The sequence below is a fragment of the Durio zibethinus genome, chromosome 3 (genome assembly GCF_047325235.1).
Source record: "Durio zibethinus cultivar Kanyao isolate XHJ-2024 chromosome 3, ASM4732523v1, whole genome shotgun sequence".
Taxonomy (NCBI): Eukaryota; Viridiplantae; Streptophyta; class Magnoliopsida; order Malvales; family Malvaceae; genus Durio; species Durio zibethinus.
This window is the reverse complement of record NC_143164.1, coordinates 2,931,163-2,954,433: the sequence shown is the minus strand read 5'-3', so window position 1 is coordinate 2,954,433 and position 23,271 is coordinate 2,931,163. Positions and strand designations below refer to the sequence as shown.

Sequence of the window (23,271 nt, the reverse complement as noted above, 5' to 3'; positions counted from 1 at the left end):
TCGTACCCAAAATGCCATTATTTTCTCTTCCGCTTAAATGATTTCTCCCTATGGTTTTGCCTTTTTCTTACTTTTGCTTTTATTTACTTCTTCCATCTTTGACCAGTGTTATGTATATATAGTTTTCAGGGGAAGAGCAACTGCCTTGGATACTGTTTTGCAAACAATGAACAGATCCCTGAGCTTGTTTATGCAAGTAACATCTGTGGCTAACATACATCTCATATGCTTCTCACTTCAAGGACAACATACATTTGACTTCATCTTTCTTTCTCTTTTTCCTTTTATACTAGTTTAGATGGAAATACCAACTACGATCATCAAGTCTAACGGAACTGGAATATGGCAGAATAACACAAATCGCAAAAGAACGCTGAGACGTTTTTAGGGAATCCAAGCAGAATCAGCTTGTATACATCGGAAATTTCCCATTCATAGATTTTAATAATGCAACTAAATAAGGGATGTGGGCCTCCACCCACTTAACTAGCCTTACTCCCTCAATAGAACCCAAAAATCTTAGCCTAGAAAAATGGGCCTTATGGACCAAAGAATAAAGAGGGTCTTATCAGAAAATCCAAAACTTATTTGTAAACGCTAGAAAATATAACTGATGCACAGTGCTCTTCCTTGATAGAAAATTTTGTTTTATTATCTTTCAAACTTTATTGTTAATTTATGATTAAACATTTTGTTTCAAACTTTTGAGCATATTGAACTTACAAGTTCATGGAAGTTTTCACTATATAAATAAATAGTTTCGGGAATTAACGTTGTATCTAATATGAAGAGAACTTCAATATATCTTTACTTTATATTCAATTGTTTAATATTTTATTTTCCACATAATCCTCTATGGTACAAAATCATCCACTTATATACTTCTATTAAGGAGTATTATGTTCACAACAAAAAAAAAAAAATTGTGAACGTGGATAAAATATAAATGGATATATAGAATAAGCTGCTCATTGCAAAAGTTCAATTCCTATAAACATATATCTGAAGATTTTGCAGGTATAATTAACATATTGTTATACAGCGGCGTAATTAAATTACAAATTAAAAAAAGTGGGTCTGAATCTGAAGTCTGAATTGTACAGTAGCTGCTCGTCCATTTCGGGAATTTGCTCTTAATAATCACTTCATTTTTTATACTGAAAAAGAGATTGGGGCAGAAGCAGAAGCGATCATAGTTGATATTAGACTTTAGAACAATGGCAATGACTGATGTGTGGCTCCCATATCCATAAAACTTGAAGAATAAAGCTTAACATGATAAGACTCAAATTTAAAACTGAGTGTCTTTCCTTTTTGTCAGAATCTTCTTCCCCCCCATTAGTGTTAAAAACATTAGCAAAAGTTTACACTAAAAAGTGTTCTAAAATGGTAATCATGTAATAGATTTGTTGGAGGGAGGTTAAAGTTTTAAGGTAAAACCATGCTTCTTTTTCTTCTAAATTGAGAAAGGGTAATATGTTAACCCAAGATTTCGAAGGCCATGGGACCGAGGGCTAGGGCATGCAACCTGGCTCGTCTTCTGCATGGTTGTCCGATCGAAAGAACATTATCTTCTTCTAAAAAAAATTCTTGCAATATCCATCACTTACTATATTCATCAAACCGGGATTGTGTACCAAAAAGAATAATAAATAGAGCTTGTTGTCAGAAATATCTCTGATCTGGGCAGCCGATCAAGGAAAGTTGAGATGCAGGCAAGAAGGTTAACTTAAGAACCCCACTCAATTCCTCAACTTCCCTCAACCACTCTCTGCTTCCTCTCATAATACAAGAGGATTTGAAAATGTTTTCAAATCAAGCAGCATGGACGGTCAATTTTAATTGGGAAATAGGGGAGGGGGAGAATGAAACAAGAATAGAGAAAGGGTGGAGATAAGGTTAGGAAAGATGAGGGTGTCAATGTGAATATTGACAGCCCACCATGTCCCATCTTTGATACAATAGGTAAACAGACTTCCTAGAGTTCTTTCATTTCAGCATTCATCATTCCATTCAACAACCTCGTCCTCATTGATAAACGATAAAGCAAATAAAAAAACAAAAAGACAAAGGACTCAAGGATTTGAGAATAGATATAAAAAGTCACAAAGCATCCACCATTGATAGCCTATTGGTCCTGCGGTTGGGCTCCCAAAATAGCTATTCTTTTTCCTTTTTCTTCACAACCACTTGAGAGAGATGCATATGTAATCCAAGCAAATTTCGTGCCCAAATCTAGCCCATTTAAATGCATACATCTCTTTCTTCCTCTAATGGACAATTTATAAGTAGGTCGACAAAAGAGAGAAAAAAAAGAGCAAATTCAAAAGATAGACTAAAGAAGAAAAAGCGGCCTCCTCAAAATGGAGCTGTTAAAGTTCTGCTTAGAGTTTTCTTCTTTGGAAGCTGATCTGGTGCCGCCAGCAACTGCAAAAGAAGAATGCAAACGTATCCAATATATCAAACCAATTGTATCTTTTCCTCTTTTAGAACCACAAATAGCACTATATATAAGCAAAACTGATACATTACCGTCTCTTGATGCCTTCTAAGTTTAGCATTTTCTTCCAGTAAATGAGCAACTTCAAGCTCCAATTCATTTGTGTAAGCCTGCATTACTCAACAATCACATGAAATTTCAAAACATGTCATATGATATAATCCATGCTCCAGTAAATGCCTACTTAAATGAACTGGCTAATACAATTCATATTAGTTTCCTTGCATGTCAATGTGCGAGGGAAGAAAAGTCAAAAGAGATTTACCTGTTTTCTAGCTCTTGACCGAGCAGCTGACTCTCTGTTCTTCATCATACGTTTATGCCGGCGATGGTCGGAATTTTCATTATTTTCTTGAGCCCTCTTTCTGCAAAAAGGGAAAACTGCAGAAGAACCAAGAACAAGAAAAGTAGAGTTGTAAGAAGAACGAAAAGATGGAGTTGCAATCCCTTCTTTTTTTCAAAAAGGGACAACTGCAGAAGAACCAAAAACATGAAAAGTAGAGTTGCAAGAAGAACCAAAAGGAGTTGCAATAGAGGTACGCCCGTTGATTGCTGGGTTTGGCCTCACAGGATCACCACTTTCGATGTATTGGAAATCAGACCCAGAATTCAAGCTCAGTACTGTGCCAGGAATGGGTGCTAGAGAGCCAAAAAGGGTGGTTTCTTCAACAAGGGATGTGTCATTGGAGACACTTGATCTTCTTGGCGGTTCTTTGTTGAGGGGTCTAGCCAAAAAGTCTTTAAGGATCATGCCAGGAAAGGTAGGGTTATTGGTTGTGGTGGAGTTGAAAGTGCTTGCAGGTCGATCATTCAGAGAAGAGAGGCTAATATCTTTCCAGACATCCTCCATGGATTTTTTTTTTTTTCTGCTGATCAGCTAGGGATTATTGGAGATGATGGTGAACAGGGTGTAGGGGGAGAGCATATGGAAGAGGATTTTGAAGGAGAAGCATATTGTCTTTATTATTATTGCAGTTTCTACCAGGTGACGCCCACATGATTAATAGAGAGGGGAAGAGAGAGAATGAGATGGGAAATCGGAAGGAAGAGATGTAACGTCTAGTGGCCTATGCTCTTATGCCTGCCTAAATATACAATGTAGCAGCATATTTTTCAAATATTAAATTAGACTATAGTATGATAGTTATGAAAATGAAGTTAAATTCAAACCCTTTTTATATTGTGACAATGATGTACCAAAGTACTGCCTCACTGATGCTTCTGTACAGCGTACACGACCCCAATAAAGTAAAAGAAAACAAGAATATCATCTTGATTGTTGGAGCATTGAACGATGAGGACTGCACCTCAACTCTCCACTCGCCAAGACAGAACTTTCGAAATGGATCTCCAGAGAGTCTGACTGATCGAGATCTTTGGCTTTGGTATCATCGGGCTTGGTGGGGTTGATGCTCGTGCTTTTGTTGTTGCTCTCTCAAGCAATGGACCACGGGTTTTAAAATATGATACTTGACACCTACCATACTATTCGTTTATTCCCCGATGAACCATTTTTTTATTTTCATTCAAGCTAGTTGCAGATTTCTATACTCGCTTCAAATTGAGAGAAACTCTCTTTAATTCAAAACCAAAGTATATCTGGTTTAACCCTTATAATTAATGTGAATTTAAGCCGTCAGAAAAAAATTTTGATTTGATAGATGGGCCTATTCTTCTTTGCATCTCTTTGTCTGTATCAAATATGTTAAAATTTTCAGGTCTAAAGCTGAGGAATCTATATGTGTGACCACAATCAGTTGGTTACCACATAGACAATATGTACGTATATTTGTTTATTTTTCAAACGCTAACTTAATTTTCATAACTTGGTATTTGTTTTTCAGAAAAAGACTGCCACCTATATATCTAGGGCACATTTCCTAGAAGGTTAAAACTTAGAACTGCAACATTGTTGCCTTTATTCTCCGTGAGAGAGAGGGAGGGTGGGGGCGGAAGATAAAGTTCGTTAAGTCTATGTCACTGCAATGATATGCATGGACAATTGAATACTCCACTGTCAATCTACGGCGGTCCTCTGCGGCTGTGACTTCAAGTTGCACTCGGGAGATTCCATCAACAAGGTTACATTTCTTGTCTCCTTCGGTTTGGATTCCGAGGATACGATATATGATATGATTGAGTTTATCATATTATTAAATAAATTTAAATATTAATTTAATAAAATTTATTTAATATAAAATTGTTATTAGTATTTTTTAATCATAATTATAATATATTTTTAAGTATAATTATAATAATTTTTATTATTTTTTTAATTTTATCATATTTAATCTTGTTACCATCCAAATGAAACATTAATCTTTTAAAGTTTGAGAGAAGAAAACTTTTCTGCTTTCCTTTGTTCCACAACCGCAACCTACTTTTGCTAGTGTTTTTGGTAAATGCCCATACGAGTTGGTTTCAAATAAGTAACACTTCTACCTAAAGCAAACAATATAAAATAAGTATCAGCTAGGAACTATGTTTTGTCATGACTCGTGAATACTTTGATAAAGTATATGTATTTAATTCTGCCAGTGCCACCACCCTTGTTATCATTCATTTACCATAATGAGAATATGGCCACTTCTACAACCAAAATTTTCTACTGCCCAAACAGGACAGGAACCGCTCTACCTGCTGTTGCCTCTCCTCATTTGGAAGTGAAACAGTTGAAGCAGGTGCACTTTCCTTGCATCATAAATCCTCAAAAATTGTCATTACGTTTTATACTAACATTTCCAGTTTCCATTAAAGCTATGGGTACATTTTTGCATGAAAGGAAGTTACATAGAAAAGGAAAATTGTAGTAACTAAAATTCCAATGGAATGATGTCTTCAGTGACAACGGAAAGCACTAACACCCCGGTAATGATTCACCAAGTGGGCGCTGTTAGGGTTTTGATCATGTCCCTTGCTGCTCTCTTTAAAAAATCTGTTTCCTGGTAGATGAGATGAGATGATTCGATAGTGAAGAAAAGTCAGACAGTCCTGTCAAATTGATGGTTGAGACATTATAGCTGTCAGCTCTGATTCATCATTCTTCATCAATTCCCCATGCTACTTTTCAAATCTGTAACATCACAGTATACCAAGTAGTATTCGGATCGGTAATATAATGGCTGCTCGCAAGCTTTCACAGATCCCTCCGGACCCTCCCCTCAAAGCTTTAAATGTTTAGACACGCAGATATGAGATATCCAAATGTTACTTCCCTCCTATTACCCAAAACAAAAAAGATAAACGTATTACTAGAAATAATAACGCTAAATGATAGAGATCATTTAATCCAGCCATTGATTTTCTTATCTGAGAAAAAATGAATGATGCGGGCAGCCATATTGTACGTTCATGTGATAAGTATCAGTCAACATAGGGAATGCACTCATTTGGGGGCCGCGGGCCAGGGGTGTTTGTCAATGGAAGACTGTTAAGCTGCATGCATGCTTCATTTTGAATATCAAATTGCCCGCTTACAGATTTCCGGCTAAGGTAACAATAAGGGTGATTAACTCGACCTAATCAAGCATTTAAAATCGAAGCCTAAAAACATGCATCAAAGAGCCATCAACGCCGATGAAAACACAGGCATGACAGAAACCAATTGTGCAAAAGGGTTAATATTGCTGGGAAAGCATAAGATAATAACTTAGGAAAAAATTTGAATGTGTAGAATATATAATTTACGAATGTTTGGTATAAACAAAACCAACAATTGGAAAACGAAAGAACTAGAAAAGAATAGATAGTTAATAAACTATTCTCAGCCTTGTTATGGACAAATTCCGTTTCCGCTCGCTTGGAATGCTTCACCCATCATTGCGCCACCGAAATCACCATAAGAATAAATAAAATAGTTGTCCATGCTAATAGCAAAACTATACAACCAAACAGCATCAGAATTCTTCCACAGTTCAAAGGAATATATATACACACACACACACAAACAAGATAGTTGCTACTAATGCCGGTTATGGTTGAAGAAAACCAAGGGTGGGGTGAAATGCCTCAGGCTTGCGCTAAACTCAAGGGTTCAATGAGTCCGAAGCGAGCTAGAGAGGTGGGAGCCCAAGAAAGCTTCAGACGCCCAATTAATGGTCCCATTCATGTCCAAAAGTTATTGGATCAGACCAAGATTTGAGCAGCCTAAATTTCAAAATCACGATCTATAACTGGTTTTAGCCCCATGAAAGACAGCCGACGACTCCAGTCACCATGGAAAAAGGTGGGAATAGTTGGTCTGGGGGATCTTGGCAACGTACTCATGTTGCTGTTAAAACGGCATAGGCATTTGGTCATCACGTAACCGTCATCAGCACCTCTCATTCAAAAGAACAGTAGGATAGACAGCGTTTGGGCGCAGATGGTTTCGTAGTTATACTAATGCTGAACAAATGCAAGTTTGCTGCGTACTCTTGATTTTCTGCTTGTTTCTCCAAGGATTTTTGAAATTTCACTTTGAAGAGGCTTTGTTAAGGCTTCTGAATCTTTTGGATTTTGTGATACTTAACAGAGAGGTAAGACAACGCTAGACGTTATTGTGGACACTGTTTCAGCCAACCACTAACTTGGACCAATCTGGGAGCTGCTCAAAATAAATGGGACTTTAGTGGCTGTGGGAGCACCAAACAGGCCTATTGACCCTCCTTTCTATCAATATTTGGTACGGTTTCACCCGGCCATTTGTCTTGTCCATAGAGATAGACATTAGACACTGTGACGACAGAGACTAAACAACTTTTCAAGTTTCTGTCAGCAGGGTAGAAAGCCAGATCAAATCAATGATGCCTTGGATCACCTTGCCAGAAATGATGTTGGATACCGTTTTGTAATCGACATTGCTGGAAGGTCTAAGCTTTACAGATTCAGGATCTGTAGCCTCTTTCTGCTTTCTAACCTGTTCCTCTCCACTGTGTTAGACACTTGGCCGGCGATAAATATGTTCGTCAATTCATCTTCATTGTATTACCACCAGTGATTATAATGGTTATCTTCACCAACTGGTGCTTTTGTGACGTTAAATAAATAAATCCAGTTTTTTCACCGCTTGGCATTATTTCGCGCATTAAATTAGAAGAAATATAGCTATCTTCTCCTTGAATGATCAAGCTTTGAACATTTCATATGCTAGCAAAGTCCAAGCGATGAGCTGAAAAGGGCACCCACCAGACTATTCACTCGCATTTCAAGATATTAGTCATTCCTTCAAATTCACCCGCATTTGTTAGATGTTTGAATTAAACTATATTCAGTTCATTATTTATATGAGTTCACACAAACTAAATACAGTTTTAATTGTCTTTAAATTATTTAGATGAAGAAATATAAAATTGGAGCAGTGGTACACAGTTCAGCTCTCCCCAATAAAAGTATAGCGCTTGTTACCTTGATGAACTTAACCCGGCAAAACCCATCAAACAAACAGGCGAAGGAGTTCCTTTTGGATGAATTGAGTGAGGGAGCTGGCTTCTCTTGATTCCTGTTTTCTGCAAGCTCAGCTAACAAATCCATTCCAACTGAAAATTCAGCAAAGTGCTCTCAATTTCTTGAATTCTTCAAGGGTCAACAAGGACGCCTTGACTTTGAGCCAGTCTGATGGCTTTGGCATAATAATTGCAACGTATCCTTCTCTATCTGCCTGCAAAACAAAGATATATTATAGAAGCTATAAATACTATGGTAGAATAAAAAAGTAACATGAGTTAGTAGTACAATTAATAAGTTGATACCATAACCTAACTGTGTAAATCAATTAGACTTGTTAAGAGTCAAGGGGGAAGGGATACCAGATATAATAGATTCTAGCCAAAAAATTTTAGGCTAGTTGTAATTTTGCACCCAGTAGTAGAAACCATGAGTTTTTCATATCCTTTTATTTGACACAAGGACTAAGATTGACCTAGGACTTGAACTCACAAGCCTTTAGATTATCAGTAGTCTAACTGATGAAATTCTTCTTCACTTAGTTATTGATTGATTTTATATTAGCAAGATCTTCATAATCAAAATTTGGCACCTCTCTTCCATCAAAGGCAGAACCTACAGTTGAAAGACTGATACATGTACGATACATATATGATTGTAGGTTATATGTTCTTATTCTCTTTCTCCCAATGATTTTCAAAGAATCTTGAAGAACCCACTAGGAATCCATATGCAGCATGAATAAATTTGGGCATTTCTTTATTAACACACCAATTCTAGTTCTAATAAACTTGCTCGGAATGATATTGCTTATAGTCATTTGTTTCTTTCCTACAAATTGCAAAGTCTGCAATTCACCAAACCAAGCAGCCATTGGCTACATTATAACAAGTCATACTAATCATCCTTTTTCCTATGCCTTTATAATTGGTGGGAAGTAAATGGAGTGATCGAGATGACAAAAATGTGACACTATCACAAGGATTCAATCATAGAATTCCATGTCGTGAACATATAAAAATTGAAACCGGTAAAGAAGGGTAGATGAGTTATTCTCACCGATGATTTAAGCAGCTCTGGCTGTTTGATTAATCTGCCATTCACTTCCAAAAGAGATCCTTTAACACAACACCTGTCCGAAACTGCTATTCACATCAATAAGAAAAAAAAAAAGATGGGGGGGGGGGGGGGGAGGGAGAGAGGCTTCACAAAAAATAAATGCTGAAATAATCATAACCACCTCACGATATATTGATCATCACTGGTGCAAACCTTGCACAAAGCTGTATTGGACTCGAAGTGTTGAGCGTTCTGTCAGGAAAACACATCTAACTTAAATAAGACTTTGTCAGAGCTAAATGTTCCGATTCAATGAAGGAAACTAACCTCTTTGATATCCTAGTAACAACTGATAATGCATTCTAATTTGTTTCCACAATTAAAAAACAAAAACTTACAATTAATATCACATGTATAAAACCCTTTAAAACCCCAAGTGGATTTTCAATTATAAAATAAAAATCAAATGCTTTTCTAATCAATTACAAAAATAAAAAGAGAGCGGAGGGAGACACCTTCTTTCTCTTTCCGGAGACTTTCATGCCACTGCGATCCGATTTGCCGACATTAAAATCAACGGCGGTGATCCCACCTTTATCCTTAAACGCTGCGTGAGTCTGAGCCAAGCCAACAACACACAATCTACAAATTTATATTATTTCCGTTATTAAATCCAATCTTTCCCTTTTTTTTTAAACCCCAAAAACAGAAGTTTGCAACTCTTACCCGTTGGCATGGCGATAAACATACTGGTCGTTTCCCGGCTTCACAAAATCTGTAAAATCAAACGTTTTATAGTGTTCAAAAAACAAATTAAAGAACAAAATCATAGGATTAATGTTAATTTTGAAAAAGGGCAGAGACCTGGAGCAAAGTAAGAGACAAAGTTGGATTCAACAGCAGAGGGAGGAGAGAGAGGAAGTTGGCGTATGTCAGGGACCAAAAGCTTATGTAACCCTTGCTCTTCATGTTCTGCTTTTTCTTCTTCTTGTTTGTTTTGTTTCAGCAATTTGTCTGGTACAGTTGTTTCTTCCAGTTTGTGTGTTTGGTCGACCATGTCATCCGACATTTATTTCTTAACTGAATCTAATGGGGGAGAAGACAAGGGTTTTTCTTTTTCTGAACTTTGAACGCTTGTTTGTTCCAGTTCCGCAACTGATCCTTTTGTGGTGTCCAGAAGATGGGAATTCTTGGTGCGCCCAAACAGCCCAAAATCCAAATTCGAGGTTCATTTTTTCAATTCTGTGTTGGACTTTATAAATATTGGATTGGCCCGAGTAATGAGCCCAACGTCCAATTTGCATATAATAATCAAATGAAAATTCCATTTTTCGTATTCTGTAGAAAAAAATTTTTTAATCGTAAAATTTGCCCTTTTTTTCCCTCTGAGGAACCAAATTTCAGCTTCTTATAAAAAATTGAGAGATGGCGTTTGAGCATTAGTTGTTATGATATTCACAATGAAATCAAAGCCATAATTTTTTTTTAATCATAAATCATACATAATTTTCAAGTACAAAGACACATTCCTACCCGTTCTCTTCGACGGCAGGCAAGTCACACACGGAAACATGCGTCTCTCACTTTTATTGTTTTCATAACTCTTAAAAAATGGAAATTGACTCGATAACTTTCTTGATGCCTGGCTTTAATGTAAACTTTGATACTCCAAATTGGCTTTAAAATTACCTGACTACTTTGCAGTCTTGCCTGATCTCTTGCCCACCGGTGAGGCTACTCATCTTGATCATGGAGTTGACAAAGGCCTCCTCGAAAGCCTGTTGGGAGCTTGCAAATTTAGAAACCAATGCTTTGGTTTTTGGGGTGGTGAGTAAAGCTTGATCTGAAGAGAAGATACTCTTCCCCTGAAGAAGCAATTTGTAGTATGCGTTATCGAATATTAAGTTGGAAAAATCCAGAGGTGAACCTGCATTTTTCACCTTATTGTGTGCCGGGCACACGCTCCTTAACCTGGAGGCAAAGGAGGGATTCAAGGTTGGATCGACGGCGAGGGTTGCATTAAAATTGTGAATTCTGTTCTGAAAAGAAGAGCAGTGGGAGAACCCCAGAGTGTGACCACCTACATGTATCAGATGGTCGGTATCGCAACATTAATAAAGTTGGAATCTTTGACATGCATGGATGACTTCCAGCTAGCCTCCAGGAAATCTTTACATAATAACTCTAGCTACTGAGGACCAATCGAGTTAATCCAACATGGGAATCCCGAGGAAAACAAAATTTGTACGATAAAAAATTGAGCAATATCCCTTTTGTGCTTTGCTTGGTTGAGGTGAAGCAATTTTGCGGGACTTGGAAGATGTTGATAAAGAGATATACCTGAGAGAGCAACTAGATCTTCAATGGAGAGACCTCTCCGGCAAAGTTTTGTTGTAGCTGGGATATATTAAAGGTGGGAGCTGGTAACTGTCTGGTCTCGGTTGCCAAGGAAATTCTTCCGTCCTTTCTTCCTTTGGGCACCTCCCAAGTGGGACCGCCAGACTAAAATATAACAGACGACAGCAACCAAGTGGAAACAAAACACTTGGATTAGTATTTAGGAATCGATTACATAGGTGGAACGGGTGGTCAGCTACTACAACTTTGTAAGAATAACCAAGGTAAGTCAAATACTATTAAAATTACTAACCAGAGCAACTGCATCCCTGGCAGCCAGGGCCATGATATCCGCACAAGAAACAACGCCGGGACATGAAGATTCCAATGCCTTCTTTGCATGGTCAATGACATAAAATGCATGCAATGAAATGTTAGGAGGTCCATCTTTCTCTGCCTTGTTATTTCCTTCTGAGTTCAGCAACAAAGAAGCATCGCAGCCCTTAAAATTAAAACATAAAGTAAATTATATCTGAACAAACTTTTAAGTTTGTTAACAAATGCAAGTATAACATTTATACTCTGATAAAGCAATCATGAAAGTGCATTCGTAGTAGCGCAGCTGGAACAGTTTTGTCATTCAACATCGCTTTTTTGACTTCACTCGTAACAATGGACTCGAGCTGAGGGCACGTGTGGTCATAGTAGTTTGAGGTCAGTACTCTGACAGGAGATGAAATTGGAAACATGAGAAAGGCGAAAGCAAGTGCAACTACGGCTGTCATTGTTGAAACAATTGGAATCAAAACTACTTTGCAGATCAAGTAACCAGTTATGCAAGTTTGATATGGAGGGAATGTGTTATTTATAACAAGGCAAAAGAGACTTTAAATTGGAGTTGTTACTACCGATAATGGTTGTTTGCATATTTGGTGATCAAGAACCCTTGTTTAGTGGAGTAGTAATGAAGCATGCTGACAAGCCATATCAAATTTGATTGTGATTGGCCTTAATAAAATATATCAAAGTTACAATTTTAATGGTGTTGCATATTTGACCTCCAATCTCTTTAGTGATGAAATCATTTCTCATATAATTTAAGCAGAGCATCAACGTAATCATTCCCCCAAAAAGTTAAACCAGGGAAGAAGCATTAGCCATCACTGGCAGAGTTATAAAATCTAAAAAAAGAATTAAAAAAAAAAAAAGCACATAACAGAACTCATTCCAAAGTAAACGAGCTAAGCATTGCCAAAAGATAGGGGGGTAGAAGAGCTACCGGCACCAATAGTTACTTTGCTGAGGCCTCCTTAGGACTTAAGCAAAGCATTTCGTTACATGAGCGTGTTGAACCTTCAGAGCTTAAAAAAGGGAAAGGTTTCGCGGATTGGGTTTGAACAAATAATGAAATCCTTGTTTTAACGCAAGCTTGGTCAAGACTCAAGATTCTACGGCTTCAACAACTGTTCAAGAGTCATTGTCAACAGCCTAGCAAATAACAGAACTGTCCAGATTATAACCCCTTAAGCGACTCTCAACTTATTTACTTATAATTCAGTTCAATGGGCCCTTTCCTTGTATTTATTGAGAACGCCCTAAAATATTGATATCTGAAAATGAATTAATTCGGAGTTTGAGACTCTATCGAACCCATGAAAGGAAAATGAGAAAGAGTTGGGACTGATCAGGCTTCAGGAATCAGGATCAACCTGTAAAATGGCAGCATTGGAATTTGCAGGCTGTCTTTTCCCTATCACCTCTGTTTTAATGTCAGCAATGTTCCAACCTGGCTTATGTTCTTTGTTGAATATTTCTTTGTTTTTGTGTTTGGGACTAATGAATACTCATCTGAAATCTAAACCGTGAGAGCTGTTTACTCGGATAGCATTAAAATATAGATGCGATTAACACTTACCAGTGCTTTGGGAATCACAGTTGCATATACTTTGATCAACTTGGAAAAAGATTAAATGGATCAAAATAATTTATTTGTAAAATTCATGGCAGGCTAATAAAGCCAAAGCTGTATGTCTCTTCAAGTTCAGAGAAACTGATATTGTCTTTTTTTTCCTTAAAAAAAAAATCTTTCGGCAAAACTGCTAAAGGCGGTGAGTTAATAGCCTCTTCTTCTATAGTCTGCATCCAAACAACAAAGCTTTCATCTATGGGACAGAACTTAATTTAACAATTGATCGGTAATTAACCGAAGGTTTGTCGGTTGATTTATTACATTTGTGAGAAATGGTAGAATTATAAATAACTCCAATTACAAACATTTAAATTTGTGAAAAAATTTATATTTTACTGAAGCTGCAATGTTTTCTTGCGCTTCTTATTGACAATTGAATATTATCTTAAAATAATTTCAAACAAGGTCCCAATTTCATGTATACAAAAAATGTAATGTAGCAGCCTTGAGTTCAAGGATTCACTTCCATCAGAACCACCATCCAGAAAAAAGAAGTAGCCATGTGATTTTAACCATCTTAAACTATAAAATCCCAAGAAATATATAGCGGGCAGCTTTACTAAAATAATAAGCACGCCTCTGCCGGAAACTAAACCCAAAATCCTGAACTCTAAAGCTTTTAGTAACTTAGAATTGTTGTTTGCTAGAAAAAGTCTGGCCAAACGTCCAATTTGCTGGCACAATGTCAGGAAATTGTAGAGTCACTCCATCAGTAGTGGTGACTTGGAACGATAATGATTGGCCATTGAGATAGGTATTGGATTGCCAGTTAGCTCCCCAGTTCCTTGACATTGCCATCCACCCAGTTTTAGAGCCCTTGATTTTCACAGATTGGATGGATCCTGCCCCACCCACATTGCTAATCAAAACAAGCTCAAAATAGTCCCTTCCGTTGATAGTGAACCTTACTCCACCATGCTTCTTGCATGGAACCCTGTATTGTAAGAACCCAAAACATTAGATATAATATAAGATTTTTAAGAGCAAAAATGAGGGAAGAAATAAATGTTATAGAGATTCTACCTCTGGAACAAAACAGGCACAATTCCACCACTGTAGATGCCAATCTTTTCCCAGGCAGGCTGAGCCATATCAAAGTGCTGGAGAGGAGGGTTACACCAACCTCCGTTATTGTTTGGGAGAGCATAGTTAGGAGGGCAAAAGTTTGTAGCAGTAATGGTCACAGATGTTCCTTTTATGCACCATTTGGGGTCTGATTTATAATCACATATGATCTTGTAGCATTGTCCACATGAAGCTCCATCATTGAACAAGGCAGTACTTAAAGCAGCAGTCCTTGTTCCATAGCCAGTTGCATTCAAGTTCCCATATCCACAAGCTCCCCCTTTTGTCAATAAATCATTCAATATTAAACGACAATGAAAATTGAAAAAGAAATGCATTCGTTTCCTGCTAGCAGGCAAGCCAGCTTCTTTGGATGAATAATTATAAAACTTCATTTATCCAAAAGAAAGAAAAGGGAGTAGTGGAATGGAAACGGTTACTAACCCATAGTTCCTGAGGCATCGCTGCCTCCATAAAATGTGGCATGAGCTTTACTCCAGCCAGAAGCCGTGTAGGAATTCACGCTAGTAGTAAGATAGCAGAATCCAAGCAAGATTGATAATGCAAAAATGATTTTTGCCATTTCTTGGTAGGTTAGAAGACAACAAATGCTGCTGGGGAGAACAAAGAGGAAGATTAGGACCGATGAGGAGTACTACTGGGATTGAATGTATTTACATTTATTGGCATTTCGAAGCAAAAGAATTGGGTCTTTAAATAAAGGACCAAACTCTCCTATACAACAAGCTCACATGTGATCCCTGTAAGTAGAGAAGAAATCAAAACCGATTCATTTTAGGTATTTAAAATTGAGCCTCATTCAGTTGTTCCCATGTTCTCTCTTACTTGCCTCTTCCAAACCCACATGCTCTCTCCAACAGAAGAGCCGTGAATTGATGAAAAACCATAAGCCCAATTGTTGTTTTATAGATTTCTTTTATCTGACAGTTGTAGCCATTTTGTAGATAAAACGACACCTCCAGTGGTTTTGTGTGATACAATATTTCCATTAGATCACAGCATATATACAAGTTCACATGGGCATTCCTTTGACCCTTACGAAACAAATCGCATTGTTTATTCTTTTTCTTTCAAGTCTTTGCACATGATTCGTTTTGACATTAGATGGTCAAGTTTTAACCTGTTTAAGTGTCTTCATCTCTCCTGACACAGCATACAGGATGTTAAAATGAAACACCTAGAATCGTCAAAGGTTAAGCATTAGGGAAAACATTTCATAAGAGGTATTTTCAACCGCAAACAGAAACCTGAATGAGCATCTATCTATCTATTTATCTATTTTTAGTTCTAGTATTAATTAAACTTGTCATGTGATGATAGCATGGCACCGTGAAGCAAAGTGGCTAGAGGCCTAGACTGATAAATCTGGTGAGACTTCATTTATCCAAAATTAATTCGAGTTTGAAGCCAAATATTCTATTGTTCTACTCTATCTCCGCATGCAAAAGTTGCTTGTACATATCAAATATATATATATATATATATGTACATTATACAGAGCTTATCTCCGCATTCGAAGGTGGTTTGCAACGGGCCCCGATGACTGCATTTATTACCAAGCACATGGCAGCGGCAAAACCGTGCTTTGTGAACGTTGAGGTGAAGTACCATTTGGTACATCTTGGTATACTGTCTATCTAACATTATTTGATTGGAAATGAAGAAATGATTAAATTATTTTCATTTAGTCTTTGGTTGGAGAGTATATTCATATAATATCTTGATTTAATCATCTATTGAAATTAAATATTTTATTTTTAATATTTCAAAAATATTACGCTTTTTATATTTTGATTTCAACACAAGTTTTAAGTATCTTCTAGCTTTTCAATGATGAGAATCCTTTCTTTTATTAATAACATTAGAATTTTTTATTACCAATACAAAACGAGTGAATTCATAAAAAAAAGTAAAAATGGTCATAAAATTGGAAAGTATTAACAAGCCTTCCAAAAGAGAAACGTAAAAGAAGGTTGAGAAACATGTTGCAGTTCAAAATCAAAAAGGCAAAATCCTTAAAAATCATCATCATCCTCAGCAATATGCTTTGCGAGTTCCTGTTCTTGCTGTTGCCTCTCTCTCCTTTTTTCCGCACTTTCCTTCTCCTTATGTGTGTTTGGTGGAAAATGCAAGGCCCGAACTGTGCTTCATTGTGCATGTTAAGGCATGATCCAATGTAGCATCTATTGCACCATCTCCGATAGCCTTCGCGACAATGCTTTCAGCATCTGCAACTGGAGTTTCAGAGTTCAACCTCAATTTTTCAGCTACGTCAGCAAGTGAAATGCGTGAATAAGAGGCACTGATGTTGCGTAATCCAGTTCTGATGACATTATGCCGCAGGCATTCTATCAGATTGTGCGTCTTGTCAGTACCGACGGTGCTAGCAAACTTCTCTGCAACAGTCCTAAAGAGCTCCAAGTCACCAATCCGTACAACCTGGAAAGTTGAGCCAAGAAATTGTATTTTTCTTTCAAATGAGATCTAAGACAGGCAGCAGCACCAATATCCATTTCAGCAGGTGTAATCAAGATGAAAAAGTCAAAATAATTTGTTACACAAGTTTGGTTCTTCTTAAACAAATATTCATCATGAACAAACCAGACTTACATTTGTCAGCTCAAAGTATGGCGTCAAAGTCTTCTCCATTCCTTTCTGCATAAAGATTGTCTTCTCAGGTATTTCCCCCAACAGCAGACGAACTAATATAGCCCACTTGTTACACTGAATTCTGAAGCCTTAAGCTGCAAGGGGGGCTTTGACTCTCTTTTGCATCTGTATACTCTAACTGAATTGTCCTAATCTTCCCTAGGTAGAGAGATATCAACAAAACTGCAGAACAAAAGATTTATTCATCGGACATACCTTGAATAGTCAGCTGTGCCCATTTTAGGACCTTAAATGAACTGTGGTGAACAAATACCGAAGATTGGGTCATAACTAACAATATAAACCACAATATGTGAAAGTTTAAAACACTTAAAACAAGATGCATACAGTAGTAACTCAAACATCCAAATAAAGACTAAACCCAAGGTAAACTGTGTTGACTTTCAAGCAGTAGATTAATAACAGATAAAAAAGGGAAAGATGATAAAGGAGATGACTAGTACAAGATCTACCCTGATGGATCAGTTAAACAAGCAATGGAGCAATTCGAGATCTACCTGCTGGTTTGAGTGTGCTTCAAATTGGGGTGCCTTAGACCTCAACTTCTATGCCTGATCATAGAGGTTATAATGGAGGTAATTACGCAACAACAAGTTTAGAAGTGTTTCCTGTAGTATGCCAGTAAATTATGCATTAGCTGCAATATCTCTTCCTATAAACAGCCTCTAAATTGGTTGATAACAAACCTGACCAAGCTCATCATGGTGTAGTGAGGCAGTATGATGCAAGGCGAGGAGAATGCTGCGAGAAAAAGTACAAAAAGAATTAAATAATGATTAGACTCTCATTCAGCTTCCTCTGCTCTTCTGAAGTTGCATGTTAACATGGAAGATTTATATATTTACACATGTAAGCACACAAGTAGAGAAGGAACCACAGAGGAGACACCTGTCTATTAATATCTTACCCACGAATTTCGACAAGATCACCAGTAAGCTCATAGCTATACAAGTAATAGAAGAAAAGTCTTGATGCTAGGACATCAAGAGTTCTTCTGTTTAGGCTCTTGAGCCAATTAATACTTGCTAAAGAACAAGCTTTAGCCTGAAAGAAAACAAAGCAAGAATCTCTGCAGTTTAACAAGTGGATTTGGCCCATAAGGGGAAAAGATAATACAAATTTGTGAAAACGAGTCTGACCTTATTGTATTTTTTCTGGTCAATAAGAAAAAGGAGAACAAGCAAATAGCAATAAATCTTGAGCTCAGGGAACAAGTGTTTTGCTGGAATCTGAACTGCAGATGTTGCAGTATCAACTTTCATGTCATGCTCATCTTCCTACAATCATATTTAATTCAGAGGCAGTACTAGGAACAAAAGTTTCCAAGTCGAAATTAAAGAAACAAAAATTTCCATGCGAACATGCCACAATATAACATTCAAGATCATTACTTTAATGAAAACATGCTGCTGCCTAATTCTAAAATCAAACCTTCAAACTAGACATAGAGACATCAAATACACAGAAATCCTAGGTCTACATTATAGATATTGTCATCTGAAAGGCCAAACCACCCAAAAGACGCCCCATAGAATCATTGCTCAACATCCATCAAAGTTATACAAATCCTAGTTCATTTATTTGAGAAAATGTTACTTTCTCTATTTCTACATAATAATGTAATATCAATAACACAAAACAGCAAAAAACCATTTAGTCTAAAAGCTCATCGTACAATAGCTAAAGAATTCACTAGCATAAGTATTTCAATAACTTTAATAAAATAGCATTGCAATGAACTCATTAAGTTAACTAAACCACCAAATTAAGTAAAATGTGATCTTGAATTATCCATCAAAAGCCAGGCAAAAGCTTTATTCAGCCACAGAGAAGAAAAGAGTGAAAAAGCTGAGGACTGTACCTTAGGAAGAAATGAGGACAATCGGGCATGAGCCTCAGAACCAGGCTGCCGGGCAAAATCGAGAAATGCAGAGAGCAGAGGCGCTGTGAGCTTCCACCTCAGCCCGAATGTGAGGCGAACGGCGCGGACTATACAGCGAACCTCCTTAGTGTAGGAACCAGAGTCAATAAGCGAAGCAATCTCCTTCAAATCTACAAACACAAAATTACAAAGTAAACACAATTTTAAAAAATAATAATAAAGTAAAAAAAAAAAAAAGAACATAAACCCTAGAAATTGGAAAAGATGGGTACGCTGCAAAGTGGAGGGAGAAGCAGAGGAAATGGAAAGAGAAGGAGTTTGGTGGTCTTTCATCTCCACATCCTGAGTCACCTTTGCCAAAAAGCCCTATCGAGCGGTCGCAAAAGAGATAATTAGGAGGTCAAGGTCCATCGGGAACCGGGAAAAGGAAGAAGAAAAATGCTACTCGGATAAAGGCTTTAGACTCTTTTCTATCCCTTCAAGTCAAGAATTTTTTTTTAGATGTAGTTTATAAATTATAATGACGATAATAAGAATTAAATGAGCCAAAGTTGATGATACAATAATGAGAAATTATTTGATACTCGACGGAAGAAACACCCACCAAGGTGCCAAAGGGAGCTTTAATCTCTTAAATCATGAATCTCATATGATTCACTCAAGTTAGGTTATTAAATGGTTCTTAACATGTAAAATATGGCATTTGGTAAGCAATTTGAACGGGATGGGAGGGTTCAAGGATTTTTACTAGTACAAACTTGGTCTTTTTACATTATCCAGTATCCATTTCTTTGGCAGCCATTACAGCTAGAGCATCCAACGTTGCTGATGCAGTGTTTATGTACTGCATTCAATGTCATATATCAACCAAATACCATTTGAAGAGTATGTCCTGAAAAGTTAAATCCTTCATAAAACTAATGGTGGAGAATTCTCTCTCTTTACGCCCTGTGCGACAAGCAATGGATCAATGAAGCTTCTCCATGCCTTGTAATCTATTGTGGAGCCAGAATCAGGCAACGCAAATCCATTGATGTAGAAAGAAGGTGTTCCAAATACCCCTCTTGAAGCACTATACTGCATGTCAGTAGATATTACAATGTTAATGGCATGTAAAAAGCTTAGCAGAGATAGAGTAGAATAATGATGAAAATGCATGTACATTAGTCCATGGAAATAAGATATTGATCTCAGCTGACGCTACCTAAAATGATTCTTTGGACAGAAAAATAATTATGTACTGTCATACTGTGCATTTGATTGCTTTACCACCAGTAATTTTGCAACTATATGAAACAGGAACATAAAAAATAAAAAAAATAAAAAAGAACTTTTTTTTTCTCAGAGAGGGTCTGGGGTGTGGGGGAAGGATTTACCTTGAAAGAAACTCTTGTTTTAAGATCAGTCATTCTGTCATTGAAACCTGATATAATTGCGGAATAATAGGAGTTCCCAACTGTTTCTGCTGTAAACTTTATGATTTCATTGACAACATCAACTCTCGACATGTTGCTTGTTTGAGCATTGTAAAATCTCTCCTGTTAAATAATAGTACCCAACAAGTTCAGTTTGTCATGAAGACCAAATATTAAGAAACATATTTAAAAATTAAAATCAAGATGAAAACGGGGTGAACATACAGTCAACCACACAAGCAGCAATGGGGATAAAATAGAAGTAGTGTAATACATATTCTTAAAATTACTTTATTATCCATTTCTTTACTAAAGTAAATGCAGTACTGTTAAAAAGAGATTATTTAAAACTGGAAAATGGAACATCTGAACCTGATGCTGAAAGAAGGAGTCCAACAATCGAAAAGTAGCAGATGGATCAAGCAGGTTTACAATGTGCAAGGCACGGGAAGTAGCGAATGCATAGTCATGGTAGCTGCAATTTCCAATATCAAACCTCTCAAAAGTCAAATGGTTTAAGAGCCAAACAAAAAAAAAAAATCATCAAATCAAATCCAGATCAAGGTTGTCATAAAGAAATGACTGTTTAGCAGGTTTTACACTACATTGAAAACAACAGAAGAAGTAAGCAGTTTTCCATGAGGGATGTTAAATTCAAAACCCATATGTTAAAGCCAGAGCACTTTTCTAGAATAACAATTCAAACAACAAGCCAGGATGTTCAAAGTCAAGTGTTCAGGCAAAATCCAGAAGTGTTCATCCTAGTTGTCTACTAAAGAATTCAGCTAGATGTTCAAGCACAAAATGGTCATATATTGGGGAAAAAAAAAACCCAGTAGCTTTTTCCACTCAAAGTCTAGTATAAATTGATCTCATGCTCCAATCGCAGCTTCCAGAGTCCAGACAACAAACATTATCATAACATGGTAGTGTAAAATGACAAACAAAGTTCATCCATTTTTTTCTTGGTAAATAAATTCAAAACCAACGTAACTAAACTAAAGAACAATAGATTAAACCCGGAATAATCATCCATCAGGTAGCTTGACCCGATTCTGTTTCCAATCTCAAATTCAAATTTTATTCTTTACTAAATTTCTGGGAGAAAAAATAAATAAATATATTAGAAAGAGAGAGAAAGACTAACGGCAATGGGAGCAGGTGAACTATGAGAAAAACGCGAGAACCGTAGTATTGAATAGCTTGCTTGAGAGGAGGCCATGAGTCTCTGCTATCGGGGCAGACTGGGTCGAAGAACGCCTCGATCATAATCGTGTCCGAGTCAACTTGGTAGTCTGTATACACAAACCCATCATACTTCGCCGGCGGCAAAGACTGAGCTTTCACCGTCCGTTGACAAACGTTAACAAAGATAAACAAGCAGAACAGAAGTGATGGTAGAGATAAAAAAGTTGTTTCTTTTCCTGTCCTCATTTTTTCTCTCTGATCTTTTTTCGATTGGCCTCGCTTTAGCAGATTTCTAAGGATATCCTCTTCAACGCAGCGACAAAAGTTGGCTTGACTTAAAATGCGCTTCACTCGCTTGTACCTTTGGGATTAGCTTGCCCCTTCTCTCCACGTCTACTAACATTGACGTGGCAAAATGAACGGTCGCTGACACTGAAGATTCCCTTGCTCCGATATCCTGTTAAACGTTATGACGTTCAAATTTTAAATCAAATTATTTAAAATTAAATTAATTTATTTTTATTAATTGAATCAATTTTTTATTTTAAAAATTAATCAATCAAAATTAATTCAATTAATTTTTTATTAATCAAATAATAAAATATATTAAGTTAAATTATATTTTTAATTTTTTATATTTAAAATAAATTAAATTAATCATTTAACAAAAATATTCAAAGATCAAAATATTAAATTAAAATTTTTAATAACTTAAAATAAAATAAATAATTTCATAAAATTTATTATATTTTAATTAAAATTTTAGTGAATTTAATTTTTGAATTGAATTAATTACAGATGAAAATTTTTTTTAATTATGTTTAATGATTGATTAAAATTGATAATCGATCAATTAATTAAATTAAATTAAATTGATTCAATAAATTAATTAGATTAAAATTAAATTTTAAACACCCCTATTCTGATTTAAGTTTTTGGCGGTAACGAGCCATGACAAGGCAAGCTCTGCCATTTTAAAAAATCTGCACCTTTCAATTCTTGCTTGCCTGAATTCAGCCATAGCATCTTTATCAGAAACCCGCCAGGCTCATGCTTGCATACTAAAATCTGGGTTTATGGTTCCAACTTATTCATATTTGCTATAATGATTGGAATTGTTACTCTCAAAAAGGTTATCCTTTAAAACAGATGTACGCGCTAGTGGGTGCATCTACTTTGTACTTATGATACTTGTAATATAACATGTATCACATATTCACCTGTTTGCTGAATTGAGGGAAAATTGAAGCAACAAAATGCTATGATGATATTGGTATAAAGGTTTTTTTTTTTAAGGAAGATGTATAGTTAGATCAACATTTTGATGCTCCTCGTTCTTTTGTAGTTGTAAAACTATGTGTTTATCTTAATTTCATATATGAAACGGTGATGCTCATAATTCGACACTTGTATAAAAATGATTGATTTATTATAGTTAATGGTATAATAAATCGAATTCGAATTGATACAATATTAAATTCAAACTCAAATTCGATTTGAAATTTGAGATTCGAAATTCGATTCGAACTCGATCAAGTTTTATTTTTTTAATTCGAGTTCGACACATTATAAAAATTGAATTACTCGAACTCACTCGATTAACATATAAAAATAAATTCGATTCTTATATTTGATAAAAACTTGATTATTTATGCTCAAGCTCGAATACAAGTTCAAGATATTTTATTAATTAAAATAATAAAAATATATTTAAATATAAAAACTCGATTAGGCTTATTAA

General features: G+C 36.2%; 4 protein-coding genes and 2 pseudogenes across 5 annotated transcripts; all 6 read right to left on the bottom strand.

Moving 5' to 3' along the window:
- Positions 1 to 1,984: 1,984 nt before the first annotated feature.
- On the bottom strand, positions 1,985 to 3,796 carry LOC111300608 (protein FD-like). The gene is made up of 4 exons (XM_089757854.1): positions 3,017 to 3,796; positions 2,766 to 2,881; positions 2,533 to 2,610; positions 1,985 to 2,427 (listed from the first exon to the last, which is right to left on the bottom strand). The coding sequence occupies exons 1-4, from the start codon at positions 3,348 to 3,350 to the stop codon at positions 2,359 to 2,361; spliced, it is 597 nt and encodes a 198-aa protein (XP_089613980.1). The 5' UTR covers positions 3,351 to 3,796; the 3' UTR covers positions 1,985 to 2,358.
- A 3,935-nt stretch (positions 3,797 to 7,731) lies between these two features.
- Positions 7,732 to 10,145, bottom strand: LOC111300599 (uncharacterized). The gene is made up of 6 exons (XM_022896227.2): positions 9,848 to 10,145; positions 9,710 to 9,758; positions 9,499 to 9,625; positions 9,165 to 9,235; positions 8,984 to 9,056; positions 7,732 to 8,138 (listed from the first exon to the last, which is right to left on the bottom strand). Exons 1-6 carry the CDS (start codon positions 10,050 to 10,052, stop codon positions 8,025 to 8,027), a joined length of 639 nt encoding a protein of 212 aa, XP_022751962.1. The 5' UTR covers positions 10,053 to 10,145; the 3' UTR covers positions 7,732 to 8,024.
- A 109-nt stretch (positions 10,146 to 10,254) lies between these two features.
- Positions 10,255 to 12,612, bottom strand: LOC111300588 (peroxidase 64-like; annotated as a pseudogene).
- Positions 12,613 to 13,452: 840 nt separating this feature from the next.
- Positions 13,453 to 15,483, bottom strand: LOC111300577 (expansin-A1-like). The gene is made up of 3 exons (XM_022896211.2): positions 14,799 to 15,483; positions 14,313 to 14,634; positions 13,453 to 14,223 (listed from the first exon to the last, which is right to left on the bottom strand). The coding sequence occupies exons 1-3, from the start codon at positions 14,935 to 14,937 to the stop codon at positions 13,917 to 13,919; spliced, it is 768 nt and encodes a 255-aa protein (XP_022751946.2). The 5' UTR covers positions 14,938 to 15,483; the 3' UTR covers positions 13,453 to 13,916.
- Positions 15,484 to 16,207: 724 nt separating this feature from the next.
- LOC111301207 (putative 26S proteasome non-ATPase regulatory subunit 3) lies at positions 16,208 to 19,293 on the bottom strand (annotated as a pseudogene). The gene is made up of 8 exons (XR_016340762.1): positions 19,200 to 19,293; positions 18,907 to 19,097; positions 18,185 to 18,322; positions 17,953 to 18,089; positions 17,732 to 17,786; positions 17,543 to 17,653; positions 16,986 to 17,207; positions 16,208 to 16,814 (listed from the first exon to the last, which is right to left on the bottom strand). The product of XR_016340762.1 is annotated as a putative 26S proteasome non-ATPase regulatory subunit 3 (transcript).
- A 361-nt stretch (positions 19,294 to 19,654) lies between these two features.
- Positions 19,655 to 21,839, bottom strand: LOC111301911 (uncharacterized). The gene is made up of 4 exons (XM_022897911.2): positions 21,490 to 21,839; positions 20,715 to 20,817; positions 20,304 to 20,465; positions 19,655 to 20,004 (listed from the first exon to the last, which is right to left on the bottom strand). Exons 1-4 carry the CDS (start codon positions 21,774 to 21,776, stop codon positions 19,837 to 19,839), a joined length of 720 nt encoding a protein of 239 aa, XP_022753646.1. The 5' UTR covers positions 21,777 to 21,839; the 3' UTR covers positions 19,655 to 19,836.
- Between the last annotated feature and the right edge of the window lie 1,432 nt (positions 21,840 to 23,271).

What these genes read in the sequence shown, in the direction of transcription:
- LOC111300608 (XM_089757854.1), bottom strand. Translation starts at nt 3,350, where the DNA reads ATGGAGGATGTCTGGAAAGATATTAGCCTCTCTTCTCTGAATGATCGA. An exon ending in CTCTATTGCAACTCCTTTTG is followed by an intron (nt 2,882 to 3,016) that starts GTTCTTCTTGCA and finishes GTTCTTCTGCAG; the next exon opens with TTTTCCCTTTTTGCAGAAAG. An exon ending in TTAGAAGGCATCAAGAGACG is followed by an intron (nt 2,428 to 2,532) that starts GTAATGTATCAG and finishes CTTCTTTTGCAG; the next exon opens with TTGCTGGCGGCACCAGATCA.
- LOC111300599 (XM_022896227.2), bottom strand. Translation starts at nt 10,052, where the DNA reads ATGTCGGATGACATGGTCGACCAAACACACAAACTGGAAGAAACAACT. An exon ending in TGTCTCTTACTTTGCTCCAG is followed by an intron (nt 9,759 to 9,847) that starts GTCTCTGCCCTT and finishes TTGATTTTACAG; the next exon opens with ATTTTGTGAAGCCGGGAAAC. An exon ending in TCTCCGGAAAGAGAAAGAAG is followed by an intron (nt 9,236 to 9,498) that starts GTGTCTCCCTCC and finishes TTTTCCTGACAG; the next exon opens with AACGCTCAACACTTCGAGTC.
- LOC111300577 (XM_022896211.2), bottom strand. Translation starts at nt 14,937, where the DNA reads ATGGCAAAAATCATTTTTGCATTATCAATCTTGCTTGGATTCTGCTAT. An exon ending in CGATGCCTCAGGAACTATGG is followed by an intron (nt 14,635 to 14,798) that starts GTTAGTAACCGT and finishes TATTGACAAAAG; the next exon opens with GGGGAGCTTGTGGATATGGG. An exon ending in GTGCCTGTTTTGTTCCAGAG is followed by an intron (nt 14,224 to 14,312) that starts GTAGAATCTCTA and finishes CTTACAATACAG; the next exon opens with GGTTCCATGCAAGAAGCATG.
- LOC111301911 (XM_022897911.2), bottom strand. Translation starts at nt 21,776, where the DNA reads ATGAGGACAGGAAAAGAAACAACTTTTTTATCTCTACCATCACTTCTG. An exon ending in GTTCACCTGCTCCCATTGCC is followed by an intron (nt 20,818 to 21,489) that starts GTTAGTCTTTCT and finishes TGGAAATTGCAG; the next exon opens with CTACCATGACTATGCATTCG. An exon ending in AAACAAGAGTTTCTTTCAAG is followed by an intron (nt 20,005 to 20,303) that starts GTAAATCCTTCC and finishes ACTGACATGCAG; the next exon opens with TATAGTGCTTCAAGAGGGGT.